Source organism: Eumetopias jubatus, unplaced genomic scaffold (genome assembly GCF_037043125.1).
Source record: "Eumetopias jubatus isolate StellerSeaLion01/CBP00866 unplaced genomic scaffold, mEumJub1_p1.0 scaffold_8, whole genome shotgun sequence".
Taxonomy (NCBI): domain Eukaryota; kingdom Metazoa; phylum Chordata; class Mammalia; order Carnivora; family Otariidae; genus Eumetopias; species Eumetopias jubatus.
The window spans coordinates 16,317,126-16,332,423 of NW_028274814.1; the positions used below are offsets into that span (position 1 = coordinate 16,317,126).

At 35.8% G+C, this 15,298-nt stretch overlaps 1 protein-coding gene across 1 annotated transcript in view; it reads right to left on the minus strand.

Annotated features, from left to right (window-relative positions):
• PLXDC2 (plexin domain containing 2) overlaps positions 1–15,298 on the minus strand; it is a 468,788-nt gene that overhangs the window by 110,575 nt on the left and 342,915 nt on the right. Inside the window, exons 8-9 of the mRNA XM_028114162.2 lie at positions 13,581–13,676; positions 13,308–13,389 (exon numbers count right to left, since the gene is read on the minus strand). Of these exons, the coding sequence (XP_027969963.1) occupies positions 13,308–13,389; positions 13,581–13,676 (178 nt within the window). The remainder of the gene's footprint in view (positions 1–13,307; positions 13,390–13,580; positions 13,677–15,298) is intronic.

A 15,298-nucleotide genomic window follows, 5' to 3' on the forward strand; every position in this document is an offset into this window, starting at 1 on the left:
TTTTTTCCATTAAATGTATTTGTTATATGTCTTCCATTGATCTGGCAAACTTTTCCTATAAAAGGGCAGATAGACAAATACTTCAGGCTTGTGGGGCCGTATTGTCTATCTCCCAGCAATTCCTTTATGGAGAATAGTGGAACTAATATAGGAATTCTAACTCTGCCTCAGGTCCTGAATCTATAAATGCAGTTAGAAGGATTCCCAAGGTGGTATTAGGGAAGATGACAGTATAACTTAGGGGGCAACCACTACACTTTTGAGAGGGGGAGGAGACAGAAAGAAATGGGGCATGGGGACAACAGGCATACTCCCGCCTGTCCCGAGAAAACCGGGCACGTGGACTTGGGGGCATAGCTGATGCTCACACTTCGCAGGCATCTCTATTTACAAATACTGTGTTCGACTACAGTCAGGCTTTCTGGGCAAGTTTTCTTATATATTTCTCTCCATTCATGTGCATGTTCTTGCTCACTTGGTTATTTTAGACTGTCAAGTTTAAGCTTGCATACTAAAATTTAAGTCTCTGAAGTATTTTATACCCATGCCTTTGAAAGATGGCATCAAGGATCACTGTCTCTCATACACTGAGTGCATGAGTCTGAAATGGTGCAGAGGTCTATTTATATTCCATCTTTGATAGATGAGTAGAAAACTTGACACAGAAAAAAGCGATACAGGACTAATTCTCCTCTGAGAAATAAACTCTTTATACACCATTTTTGCTGTATGCAATTTTAATGGATTACTCACAAATCGTTTTTCCCCCATTAGAATTCTATGTGCTATTTTTATTACTTTTCCTCAATTCCTGGTTTTTATTTATTTATTTTTCCCTGAGGACTCTGTCTTGCCAATTGTGCACTTTGCACAAATACAACCTCAATTATTGTTAAAGGAAACTTTGTATGTATCTTTTACAACAAACAATTCAAATAAGTTTTGAAAAAGGTTAGTGTAAATTAGCTAATAAGACCGTTTTGGTAGGCAAAGGAAGGGCCTCCTTCCCTTTCCTGACAGATATCAGCTTTGGATTACTTAGCAAAGCTACATGTGCTAACACTAGGCATGGAAGCCTTAAGAAGAAATTTCAACCCTAGCATTTCTTTTTTCCCTTCATCTCTCCAACCTTCCATCTTTAAAAAAAAAAAACTTTTATTTTAAATCCTGGCTCCACCAGGATTTCAACTAGTTACTAGTTTTATGACGTGGGCTAAGCTCCTCAACCTTCCTCATTTCTCATTTCCTTAATCTATGAAACAGGGAACTGAACACTTACCTCTGGATGGTCCTTTACAGACCAAGGATTGGATGAGATGAAAGAATTAAAAGACTTTAGTGGAAATGAAGGCTTTCATGTGATGCCTGACACATAGTAAATACAGAATAAAACGTAGCTATTAGAATTGTTAAGCACCTCTGTATGTAAAACATTCTCACCCTTAAAACAAACTCCCTGTCCTTGCTTTCAAAGCTCATGTGATTCAGCAGCAGCAGTGGTAGAAAATCTGGGCAAAGATAAAATAAACCTGTGTGCTAGCAAAGCGCAGGGAAGAGAGAAACGAATTCTGATCAGGGCACAGGTCAATACAGAGGTCTTATCTGGTGGTCAGAGATGTTATTCTAGGAATATAAAACCTGTGTATTTTTAGGATGGCCTATCATTAGAAATTGTTGCAGCCAAGGTCATGATTCATGGAGAATCATTCCCCCTTGACTGTGAATTGTCACTGAAGGAAACATTCTAGAGATGAGAGGCGGAAAAAAAGTGGCCCTTTAGGAAGGAAAAAAAAAAAAATGAGTCTCACTAATCCAGAATTGGCAAATCCCCTTCACTGTAGTGCAGAAAAGGAAAATTTGAATGCTAATCTTGTTCAACCAATAAATCTTATTTTATCCTGAAACATCCTTCTTCGCTTTCCCTAATGATGGATAACAGCTTAGTCAGATTGCCCTAAAATTATATAAAAAGATACATTTTTCGAGTAGCACTACCTAGACGTTCTTAGAACCAAAGCAATAGGGGCGCCTGGGTGGCTCAGTTGGTTAAGTGTCTGCCTTCTGCTCAGGTCATGATCTCATGGTCCTGGGAGCAAGTTCCCTATTGGGCTCCCTACTCTGTGGGGAGCCTGTTTATCCCTCTGCCTCTGTCTCTCATGAATAAATAAATAAAATCTTAAAAAAAACACAAAGAAATAATAGGACTATTACACACATTGCTGAATTGCTGTATTTCCTGCACTTTTTCACCAATGACAGAATTCCTATCATAAAATTTCCCTCAAAACTCTGGGCAGGAAGACAGTGTCTCTGACTCAGGACTTGACAGTAAATAAACTCTTCAGCATTTCGAAAATTTCATAAATATCTTAAGTAGTATGTTCATATCAAGAAATGGACATAGTCATATTTCAACTTTTCTTGCAGGTAGATTTTAGCAGAAAGCAAAAAATCAGAAACTATCCTATCCAATGACATCCAATGTCAGTGACATTTTAATCGTTTTCTAACATAAAATCTTTAAAGAGCTGGCTGGAGTACAAGCATTGTATTTTGAATGTCTTTTTATATTTTCACATTAGATTCCTGGCAAAACAAATAATTAAACCATAAACTACTTATTAAAATTTTTCTTTTTTACCATGTCAGTCTTTTCAATATGAATATTAATCTGAGGCTCCCTGATACTCAACAGTCATGTCAATTCTTTTTTAACAGAAGTTAACTGTGAACTTTGTTTTTTGCTTTTAAATTTTTATTTCCTTGTCCTTTATGGATCGTATTTTTTTTCATAATAATTTAGGACTTACTGTTTTTAAATTGAACAAAATCAATCTCATTCTTGGACAATTAACTTTTAATTATTTCCAGGGGAACTCATTACTACATTAGTGCAAGGAAGCTAAGGAAATGGAATATGTAATTTAGCACTAAAATGCCCCATTTTTGGATACTCCATATATGTTTTTAGGTTGCATTTGTTGACGTTTAATTTTCCAAATTATAACCATATAAAATGCAGTCACCACAGCTGGTTAAAACATAAGTAAAACTTTAAAATCACTTGGTTAATCTTGAAAAAGCAGCTATAAACAGATGTGATACTAAATAATTCTACAGATTTTATTTCTAGCTTGCCAAATGGTGCTCAGATGGAACGCAAACACAGCATTCACTGACTGGAAAATCAAAGACAACTTAAAAGAATGCCTTGATATTTCAGGTGGGACTTGGTTATCGGGAGACTTGGCCAAGCACCTGTTGCTTTTGAGTTTGGAAAAAAGGAAGCTGGTGTCTATTCTCTATTCACAACCATCTTCAGAGACTGGCAGATGGTCAGTGGCAAAAAGGAGACAAGGCCAAAATGCAAAATAGATGATTGATAGATAGATGAAAAGATAGACGAAAACATAGTTCAATACTTTAAAAAAAAATAAATAGAATTACATGTGTTTTATATCCAAAAGGCTAATAAATCCAATGCCATCTCTCCAGTGGAAAGAAAGGCAGCCTATATATTCAGAATTGATAAGGGGCTCCTGGGTGGCTCAGTCAGTTAAGCGTCCAACTCTTGGTTCTGGCTCAGGTTGTGGTCTCTTGGGTCCTGATCCCATGGGTCGTGATCTTATGGGTCAGGAGATCAAGCCCCACATTGGGCTCCAGGCTCTGTGGGGAGTCTGCTTGACGATTCCCTCCCTCTGCCCCTCCCCCTGTGCGCACATGCATGGCTCTCTCTCTCCATCTTTCTCTCAAAGTAAATAGATAAATCTTAAAAAAAAAATTGATAATTTTCTACTCCTGAAAGTTTAACTTCAGAATTTTCTGAAAGAGTATCCAAAATTTCCAAGTTATTTTATTTTAACACATACATTTATGTGTTAAATAAAAATAACTTTGTTTTAAAAATATATATTTGTTGATTGATTGGTTCAGTATAGGTAATATGTACATGTGATAAAAATTCAAACTCTTCAAAAGGAAATATGATGAAATGGTAATAATCTCTCTTTATGCCAATTTCCAATTCATGGCAGTTTCCCCAAAGGTCAACCCTGTTACTAGTATCTTATGGATCTTTTCAAAATTATTCTCCATATCAGAGTGTATTTCAAGATGTTTTCTGTAATGGATAAAATAACATCATAGCTTATACACTGTTATAATTAATTCACACAAAAAGAATTAGTACACCTCTGTTAAAGCTAGCTAGGCTTGGAATGCTCAAAGGAAAAAAAAAGACTTTAGTTTTGTATTCTTAAAAGAACAATTTTTTTATGCTGTATTTCAGAACAAGCTAATTGACATGCTAAGATTCTTTATTTAAATTTGAAAGGATTATATATTGCACTAAAATAAATTCAAATACAATTTACCTCTAATGAACATTGCACATCTGAAACAATTATCTTGGCTGTATGGAATTTCTAGAAGCACCTTAGTTCCTTTAGAACAGTGAATTTCTTCACTGTTTTAGTAGCAGTGATTTAATAAAAATTCAGAAATCAAAGATGTTCCGATGATCTTAACTAGCTAACAATGTTCCCAAATCTCATTTATTCATTGTTCCAAATCTCATTATTCATTCTCAAAACTCACACTGTACTTATCCAAAAACTTCTTGCTTTCTTTTATCAACACCTACTTCATTAAGTCCTAATGGATTTTAAAAACAAATATTTTTATCTTCAAATTTTTTTTTTCTATATTTGTCTATTCCAAAGTAAGGATAAGTGTTTCCACACAACTTTGGTGTAACCACTGCAGGCTCACAAGACTCTCAGCCCATTGATACAAGATCAGCCTTTCCACTGTGCTTGTCTCAGATTACCTCAGGATCCCCTGAAGAGGTTCATTGAAAAATTCAATCTCTGGACTCCACTCTGGACCTACTGACTATGAATCCCTTGGTGAGATTCAGAGAAATCTGCATTTTAACAGGCTCCTGGGGCAATTTTTAACTGTACTAATAATTGAAAACTACTGAACCTAGGGCCACTCAGAATTAAAGAATACGAGGATCAAATATGTCTAGATGAGATACGTATTTCACATTTCCGGATGTAAAGTCAAAGAGTTTATTGATTTGTCCAAGATCAGCTAATTGTTAGCTGGGCCATTAGGTATCCAGACATCCGGTCTAATCCACTTAGGACAACAAAACATGAATGCCTCTCTACCATGCATTTAGGGAATTTTGATTCCTTTTGAATAATGGAGGAATGCTTCCTCACTTCTGGGCTCCTCCTGAACCTTGGCTGGCTGGTTCTCCCTGACACCGAAAATGACATCCTCCAATACACGTAATCAGAACTCACTGAAGAGAAAGAATCTCATTTGGTCTAGACTTGGGCTACTGGGCTCATCACTTTCGGTCCAGTTTTCAGGCCTTTTCAGACCTTACCATTGCTGCTGAGTATATAATTAAAGATAACTGTTTCTCTGATGCCTTCAATCAGAGATGATAGCATTCTCTTCTTCCTATCACGACTAGGCAGCATGACAATAAAGCGTTCCAATTAATTTTTCAATTAAATAATTCTGTTGGATCTGATATTTCAGTAAGGATATAAATTTCTATCAAAGACAAAAATAGATTATGTTAGTTATAAATAACTTCATATTTTGCATTTAAACCTGACAGTCAGTTTATTGAAAACGGTAACATTTTCAGCTATCAAACTATTACTAATCTGTAATTCTGATAAGCAAATGGAGGGGATTTCAGCTTGAAAGAGAGTCAGCATATGAAACATAGATCAACAAAAGTTTATTTAAAATTCTTAAAGCCTGGTGAGTTCTAAATGTCCATCTGAAATTCAGTGCATTTTGGAGTAGAACTTTATTTTACCCCAATTCATGGTAATAAGCCTACAGTTATAATTAATTTTGGATCAGGGCTGCTGGACTTCCCAAATAGCTACTATTTATTAGATCTGGACTTCACACCTTATCACCAAAGCCAGTGGATTTCCTTATGTGAAAGAATCATGTAAATGTGTAGTATACTAGTAGCCTCGAATATGAACTTCGACCATACTCTCAAAAGGGTTATAGGCTATGGCTTTGCCCAGGATATAAAAGGTACATTTAAACAGGTATAATTATACCCTGCTGATTAATCTTAATTTTACAAATTTCAGAGTGGGCCATATATTCTAAGAATACATGGAATGTCATTCAACAATTGTGGGTTTTCTGATCCTCTCTTTTCAATCTTAAAATCTTGGACTAAATTAAGACTTACAACTAAATCAGACTAACAGAATGCTTTATATGGCCCTCTGAGGATTACAGTGGAGTTGCACCTTACTTGAGGCTAGATATGGAGGTGAGTAAATAGGTAGAAATCACACTGAGTCATAATATGGTTGAAATTCCCTTAGTACAGCCCCTTCAGGAGCCTGCCACTCTTTTAATAAAACTACTTCTTCCTCCAATGGCACTATGGACTGTTGGATTTTGGCTGATCCTAGATGAAGTTGTTGGCTTTATTTTAGGATCATGTGGTATGAAATATATCTGTTGTTTCCTTAAACCCTAAAGTTACACTCAATCCTGCAAACGTGCCTATGTGTTTAGGGGTACATCAAAATAAAACCGAAGGAGAAAGGTATATTCAAGTCTCCTTGGTGCTCCTATTCAGAGGCGTAAGATTACTGATTGGGGAAAGGTTGGATTGGCTGCATTATTTAAACTTGTTCTCTCCATTTCTCTCTCCTCCCAAGCTTAGGTAGTTTAATTTCTGTAAGCTAAATGAGCATATGATGAGTACATTCTATTTTCAAAAAAATTAGCTGTGCTCATATAAAAGAATTTTTCATGCTTAATTAATTTAGGTTGATAATACATTTTCCATAATTAATGAATTATTGGCCACTATCTCTGACTTTATATACTTTAAGATTTTTGAAATATACTACACATGATTTTTTTTTTTCTTTTTGTTACTGCAAAGAAATTCAGTTCATTCAGTGAAAAAATAACAGCCAGTGCCATAGTATGTTCAAGGAAATGCAACAGAAATAACAGGTCAAAACAAATACAAAACAGTTATTCAAAAACACTTTTCCCTCATCTCATATATCTTCTTAAGTAAATATGTGATATTAGTATTCAGTAGTTACATGTCTTTACCATTAGTAGGCGTTTACCAATTTTTTTATTCTTTTGATGGGTAGAATCATGGAAAGTATTTATTTCCAAATTTTTACCTGTAGTCCTATGACTTTGATCAGGGTTAAGTAAGTAAAATGAGGAAAATTCTTTAAAACTGAGACACCGGGAGACTAACTCCCCAGTATTCAACCTGCTTAATTATAAATATTGACATTTTATGCTAAACATCAGCTTAGTCCTTACTATAGCATAGGGTTGACACTGACAAAGTCAATGGATGGGAACAGCTAAAGTGACCAATTAGAATTCTCATGAAAGTGCAAATTTCCAGCCTTGATCGTTTGCATGTATCAGTCCAACTGTATGTGCTGGATTGCTATATTAGTCCAGGCATGATGTTAGGTGCTGTGGAAGACACTAAAATGAGTAAGCCTACATTTCTGCCCTTGAATTTATGTTCTCTCATTTCTCCTTTGCTGATTCTTCCTTTTGTCTTCAACTCCATGTGGCAAAAATTCAAATTATACACAAGAGTACATAATAAAAAGTAATACTCATCCTCATGCCTGTCTCCAGAGGCAAATATTGTCATCAATCTCTTATGTATTTATTCAGAAGTATTCTCTGTCTATACAGACATGTATAGACATCAAGTGTATTTTAAAATAATTTTATATACGGGCGCCTGGGTGGCTCAGTCATTAAGCATCTGCCGTCGGCTCAGGTCATGGTCTCAGGGTCCTGGGATCGAGCCCCGCATCGGGCTCCCTGTTCAGTGGGAAGCCTGCTTCTCCCTCTCCCACTCCCCCTGCTTGTGTTCCCTCTCTCGCTATGTCTCTGTCTGTCAAATAAATAAATAAAATCTTTAAAAAATAGAATTTTATATAATGAAAAATTAGCATCATACCTCATTATGCCATGCCAGAATCTAGCTCTTGGAATTTCTTCTATTTTCAATTTACACTCTCTCCATAGCTGATCTCACTCAGCCCTATGAATTTAAATACTATCTATATGATAATGATTCTCCAATCTGAATGTCCAGCCACAACCTCTTCCGGAAATTTCTGGCTTATATATTCCCATCTACTCAACATTTCCACTTGAAGTCTGATAGACATCTCCAGCTGAACTTGTCCCCAACCACGCTCTTTATTTCCTCCCACCCCAGACTCTATTTCTTGTGCCATCCTACCTACCTCAAAAAATGAATGCCAGGATCCACCAAATTACTCAAATAAAAATCTAGAAAGCAGCCTTGATTCTTATCCTTCCTGCTTTCTTCACTTCTAATCCATTAGTAAGTAATTTGTCTCCTTTCAAATATATCACACATTCATTCATCTCTCCTGATCCCCATAATTATGTCTCTACTACTCTCTTCCTTTTCAATCTTTACACACACACACACACACACACACACATACACACACACACACACACACCAAAAAAATATTCTCCTTGGAACAGCCGGAGTTTCATTTTTTATATTTTAAATAAACTCTACACCATACAGGAGGCTCAAACTCATGACCCTGAGATCAAGAGTCACATGCTCTACCCACTGAGCCAGCTAGGCATCTCCAGAATTTTATTTTTAACATATAATGAAATCACATCACTCCTCTGCTTAAGTTCTTCTAGAATCTAGAGGCTTCCCTTCACCCTGAGAATAAATAAAACCCTTCCTGGCTTACAAAGCCTTCCATGTCTTGGTGCTTTGCAAATTGCCTCACCTCATTTGATGCCATTCTCTTCATGCTCAACCCTCAGTGCTCCCAACTCACTGCACTTCTTCCTTTCATCATCAGATCAGGCTTGAACCCACTGTAGGGCTACTACATTTGCCAGTTCCTTTGAAATACTCTTTGCCTTCACCTTGGTAGATGTAGCTGGTTCTCAATCATTCAGCTCTAAGTGTCTCTTCCTCCAAGAAACTTTTCTTGGCCACCCAGTCCAGAGCAACCACTGGCTTTTTCAAACTCAACAGATCACTCATCATCAACTTTTTAATTAATTATTAATTTTTTGTTTTCCAGTTTAATAAGCTAAACTCTAAGCTCCATGAGAGCTTTGGCTTTAATACCTGATTATTGTTTGAACTACCTCAGTCTTTATACTAGTGCTTGCTATTTAGATTAGTGTAGAAAGCATTCGATACATTTTTAAGTACATGAATGAGTGAATGAATATTTTAAGAGCCTATATATATATATATACTTAATACACACACATATACCACACACACATATATGTATTATATATATATATATATACATATATATATATGTATATATAGATATATTTTTTAGAGAGAGAGGGTGAGCATAAGCAGGCGGTGGGGGCAGGGAGGAGGGGCAGAGGGAGAGGGAGAGAAAAAATCCTAAGGAGGCTCCATACTCAGTGTGGAGCCAGATGCAGGGCTTGATCTCAAGACACTGAGATCATGACCTGAGCTGAAATCAAGAGACAGATGCTTAACTGACTGAGCCACCCAGTGCCCAGAGCCAAAATATATTTTCAATTAAAAAATAGACTTTCGGATATTGAAGGCTAATGAAACCAAGGTCCCTTCGAAAAGGCTAGGTTGCTTAGCATGTTACCAACAAATAAACTCTTGTTATTATTACTGGTTTTGCTATATTTTCCCTTATAATGTTCTGTTTATTTCTTTTACCATAGCACTCACCACTCCCAACTCTATTTTCTGCAAATCTGTTTGCTTAAATTCTTTCTCTTTATGCTAAAAATGTAAGCTCCATGAGGAAGTTTGTTTACCACTGAATTCATAATCTAGGACAGTAACTTGAACACAAAGACACTCAGAAATTTTTGCTGAAGGAGTGAAAATAGGAGGTATGGTTGAAAGTGGTTGATTCAGGTCCTCTCAATTTTCAGTGAAGAAACAAAAACATTCTTACCTACAAGTAATGGGCCATCTATTGTAAGTAAACATTTTTGATCATGGATCTCATTAAATGTTCTATAACTCAAATTCCTTTAGACCTTGGATAAGCCATTACAAACATTTTGCCTTAGTTTTTGCTTCCTGAAAAATAGGAATTAAAGGAAATAAACAAGCCAATTAAAATTATCTTATCTTTTTAGAGCAAGCCCAACTTGAGAGTTCAATAATCACCACCAACTGATTATTATTCAGCAGTAAATGAGCACAAAGGAGAAAGTAAAAAGAATGGAAGAAAAAAATCTGAGAGGCAATTTTTGTGCTGTTTAGGATAAGACTTCTCTTGTTTTATTGAACTTGTTAATAAAAGTTCTAAAGTCTGGGGAAATGCTTCCGGGCAGCAAAAGCAAAGTTTTGAAGCACACAGGTCTAAGGAGAAATTAATAAAATGCAGTGGGGAAATTAAATTGAACAAAAGTGCAATGAGCCATAGTTAAACCAATTAATTAAGCAGGTTTTGATATGTATATAACTGAGTTTCTGAAGAATTAAAAATAAATCCAAGATTTTAAACCAGTGTTTGGTATTCAGCAAAACATGAAATGGTAACATGCAGAAAATTTGTAGTTTTTAAAGTAGTGTTCTTTGATGAATTCCTTCTTTATTCATATGCATCACCACTTTCCCTTTTTCAGTTAATCTTTTTAAAACAACAGTGCTTTCAATAATACACAAAAGTCTTACGCTTTGTTCGATTCTCTTCTGCATTCTTTTTATGCCAATTTCAAAACCAGGCAATTTTCTTGCAGCCTCAATTACACAAATATTTATTTTTCAGTAGTATGTCTACTACTTTTCAGGAAATGACGAAGATTAACTTGCTTAGTGCATCTGCAGCCTGGCAGGTGTGAGGCAGGACGGGTGAGGTGTCAAGACCACAGGCCGGGAGTCACATAGATCCGGTTTCAGTCCAAACTTATCACTTTAGAGCTATAAGACCCTGCACAAACAACCTGGCTCCTGTAAGCCTCAATTGCCCCCACTGTAAAAATTTTGCACAAGCTAAATATATTTGAAAATTCCTTGGCACAATGTCTGGCAGAGAATTCTCACAATAAAATGGGAGTATTAATATAATGCCATTTGCAACAATGTAAAATGGCTTGTTTTGGAACTTCAAACATAATTTTAAACACACATATATGATATATATGTATATTATATGTGTAATATATGTATTATTACATGTATTATGTCATGTAATAATAATATGTATTATTACACATTACATTATACATACATATGTATGTATACTATATATATAATATAATATATATAATATATAAACATGTATATTTTCACCAAAAATATTTTATAAAAATAATGAAGTGGTTGGTGGAAGATATGTTTCTAGACTAGTGTCCCAAACCTTCATTTATAACGATGTTATCTCAGTTGAGAATTATCCTAATGGTAATCTGGCTGGGGTAGCTAACTTTCCTGGTTTTCCTTTGACTCTCCTAGCTTCAGCACTGAAAGTCTCTCATCCTCAGAAACCCTTAGTTCCCAGACAAATCTAATCATGATTCCTTCATTTGGAACCTAATGCTCATTCATTCATTCATTCATCCGTTTTTCTGCAGTACCGGGTACATTCTTAGGTTCTGGAGATATAAAGACCAATCATCCTCAATAAAGCACACAGCCTAGCAAAGGAGACAGACAAACGAGCAAGTGTCCATAAGACCTATGGTGACTGCTGATGATGGAGTTTTGCCAAGGATGTCCGAGAAACCCCAGGGTTGGGCACCTCACATAGACTTGTGGTTTAGGGAGACTTTTCAAAGGAGGTGAGCACTGAACTGGAACTTGAATTAGGTGCACACCTCAAGCCAGAGCCTTCTGCTTAATTCTTTTGGGAGTTTTTCATGTGTGAACTCAGTATTTAACTAAACATATTGAAGTGCCATCTCCTGAGATGTATTTTAGCTGTCATCTAAACCGATTTTGAATAACTTCCAATGTGCATGTAATCTTTATGGAATGTCAACAATATATGAATATAAATGTCCACAGACTCTTAATTGTAAAGCAGTTCTTTCCACTCTGGAGATACAGGAAAGTTAAAATCTATTTTTAAGAATGTTAATCTCCTGCTTGCTTTTTCGTTATTTGACATTTATGGCACAAAGGAAATTACGGGAACAGGTTGTACTGAAAACAAAACAGAGGTTATAATAAGTAATGTTGTTCTAACCATAATACTGTACTGGTTGCCCCAAAGTTAGCAAGTCAAACATGTTTCTGACAGCTTATTATCAAGGACTTGGCATTCTATTCTTTATACTTCAATAACATTTCAATAACGTATTCCCGACCATGCCTCTATCATTAGAGCAAATGCTGCAGCAAGATGATAAGACAGAGGCTGGCCCACAACAGGAAGCTCTGATGCAACATGAACACACAAAGACCCTGAAGATTTGGTTCTTCACCTGTGGGGAGAACTTTTCATAGACTCTGAAGGTGGAAAGGGACTTATTCCCAGACAGACTGTAAACTCTATGGGGGGGTGGGTAGAGCAGGGGCCACATCTGTATGATTTGTTGCTGCTTTCCCACTGATTGGGCTATAACTGATGCACAAAATGATTGAGTGAATAACAAAACACAGTTAAGTCTTCGCTCCGTACTTCCAACAAATGATCATTCATTCTCTGAAAAACTCTAGGGAATAAAAACTCCTTTTTGCGATTCAGGAAAAATCAGACTGCACATTCTTTTTCTGTAGAGGTTGGTTAGTTTCACTTTATTGCCTAACTTTAGACCACATCTCTAACCTTCACCAGTAACCTTTGAGATATTCACTGGAATTTACTAAGAATGTGCATGTGACCATGCATACACCATCCTTGTTAGAGTAATGATATGTCATGCCATGTTTTCTGAAGAATATGGGCCAAGAGCATCAATTTATAGACCTATCAATCACAATCACCATCTAGTTTAAGCTCCATAGAGATAATAAATGTATATCAGATAATTATTTTATTGACTCTGAAGGTTTTTGGTAATTTTGAGTGCTCAAAGGAAAATACTAAAATTCCCTAAAATCCTGAGCATTTTTTTGCCTTTTGGTCATGGGTTTTGTTTTTTTTTTTTTTACATGTATACATCTGTTCATATATACCTAATCGACACACCTGACACATCTAAAATTCAATGGAAGAGTTATAAGCAACAAGTCTTGGTAAAAATTTTAAATTTTCTGTATTACTCTTTTTTACCTTTGAAGTTTACTACACCAACTGCAGTTGAAGCCAATCTGAGAGGATACACAGGGGCCACAACCATTAAACTGGAGGCATGCTAGGAAACAGGACAGAACAGGTTTATCAAGACTAATTGGCAGCATGGAGAGAAATTAAAAAAAAAAGATTGCTCAACCAAAATTAAAATCACCCTCTTACCCCCCATATACACACAGGAGCAAGATACTTATGCATAAACAGATCAGATCATTAAACTTTCCACCTAGCCCTGTTCACATGGTAACTTACTAGGTAATGGGGTCATCTCCACAGCTGAAATATTGGTAATTTTTGACATTTGTAGCTCTACTCGGTGGTATTCATAAATTGTTCTTCTTCGAACATCTGTAAAAACAAAAATAGAAAAAAATAACCTTTCAAGATGTCTTCGCCTGCAAAACAACATCTGATAATGAATGTGGAAATGATATACTTTTTACCCAAGCTGGTTGTAAAACGAAGATTTAAAATAATCAATCCCTGTGAAGAGACTGATTATAAGAGAAAACCTGAAAATCACGTATTGATATACCCAGAAGTCTTTTTTTAATCAATTAAGTTGAAATGTTGATTATAGTCCCAGATACCTCATTTCACTAGCAGGGGCTCCAACCCATTGTTCCCTATGATATACTCAAGACATTTTAATAGATTTATGTATTTTGAAAGATTCTGACATAAAATCAAGAAGGTAAGATGATACCATTTTTTGAAAATAAAGCTAAAGTGACTCCTTTAGGAATGGGTAGCAGTTAAAAATTTTTCACAGCCTAAAAAAATAAATAAAAATCACAGCCTAAATAAAGTTATTTTGCCAGAAGATGAGTCTGAGTGCTTTAAAGCTTTAGAATGAAATTTCTTTAATAAAAGAAAAACAGAACTTAAATCACCTCAAAAATTTAGTACTGATATTTATTAAATATACAGTATCATGTCTGAGGAAGGTTAATAATTGGTACTTATATTGCATGAACAAATTTATAATCATTCATTAGCAGATCCAACCGTATCTCTGAGGAAAAGGCTAGATGGGAGACTTTGACATGAACTTTAATAATTAAATATCAGATAAACATGGCAAAAACATTTTATTACAATCAAGACCGTTGATGAAATATATTTAAAATCTCCTATTAAAGAAAGACCTGAGCCTTATGCTAATGAGCTTGCCTGAAGTTTGGTAAATGGAACTGGAAAAGTAATGTTATCAGCATTTTACTTAGCTCTGAAAATGCCTGTGATGACAGGAAGGCATTACCTGAATATTATCATATCTATCAGGAATTATTTGGAAAGCTATAATCTTATTGAAAAAAATATGGTATCCAATCTTGGGAAGTCGTATGTCATGGTGGTTGGTAGTACATGCTCTTGAACAGTCTTGTGTGGCTCACATCCCAATGTTGCTTCTTAGTATCTGTGTGACCCCGGGCTCCTTTTGTTAGCCTCTCTGTATCTTGGTTCCCTCATCCATAAAATAGAGATAATAGTACCTATACCACTGAGTTGTTTTGACAACTAAAATGAGATAATAAGTGCAAATTGGTTAGAACAATCCCTTTCACACTGCAAGTACTCAATACATGTCCAACATGCTAACTATACATCACACTGGTTACATGCTGCATGTAATGGTCTATTTCTATAGACTTAAACGCACTGGAGTCACACTAAGCCTCTGAAATCAGGCTTCCAGGAATTTGTCTCCCACTTTAGCTTTAAGAAACTTAAATTTTGACTAAGGTCAATTGACCCAGCTGTGATCACCTCTAGGACATAAAGCAGGAATGTGGTGTTGAGGAGATAGTGAGCTGTCTCTTATTAAAAGTTTCAGGAAATGTAGATATAGCTACACATCCAGGAGCGAAGTCAAACATCCACTTATTACCTACACATACCTCTACTTTTATCCACTCATATCCTTTCACTTATTTCTGATGATTCACCATGAAATTCTGCTCCGGAAG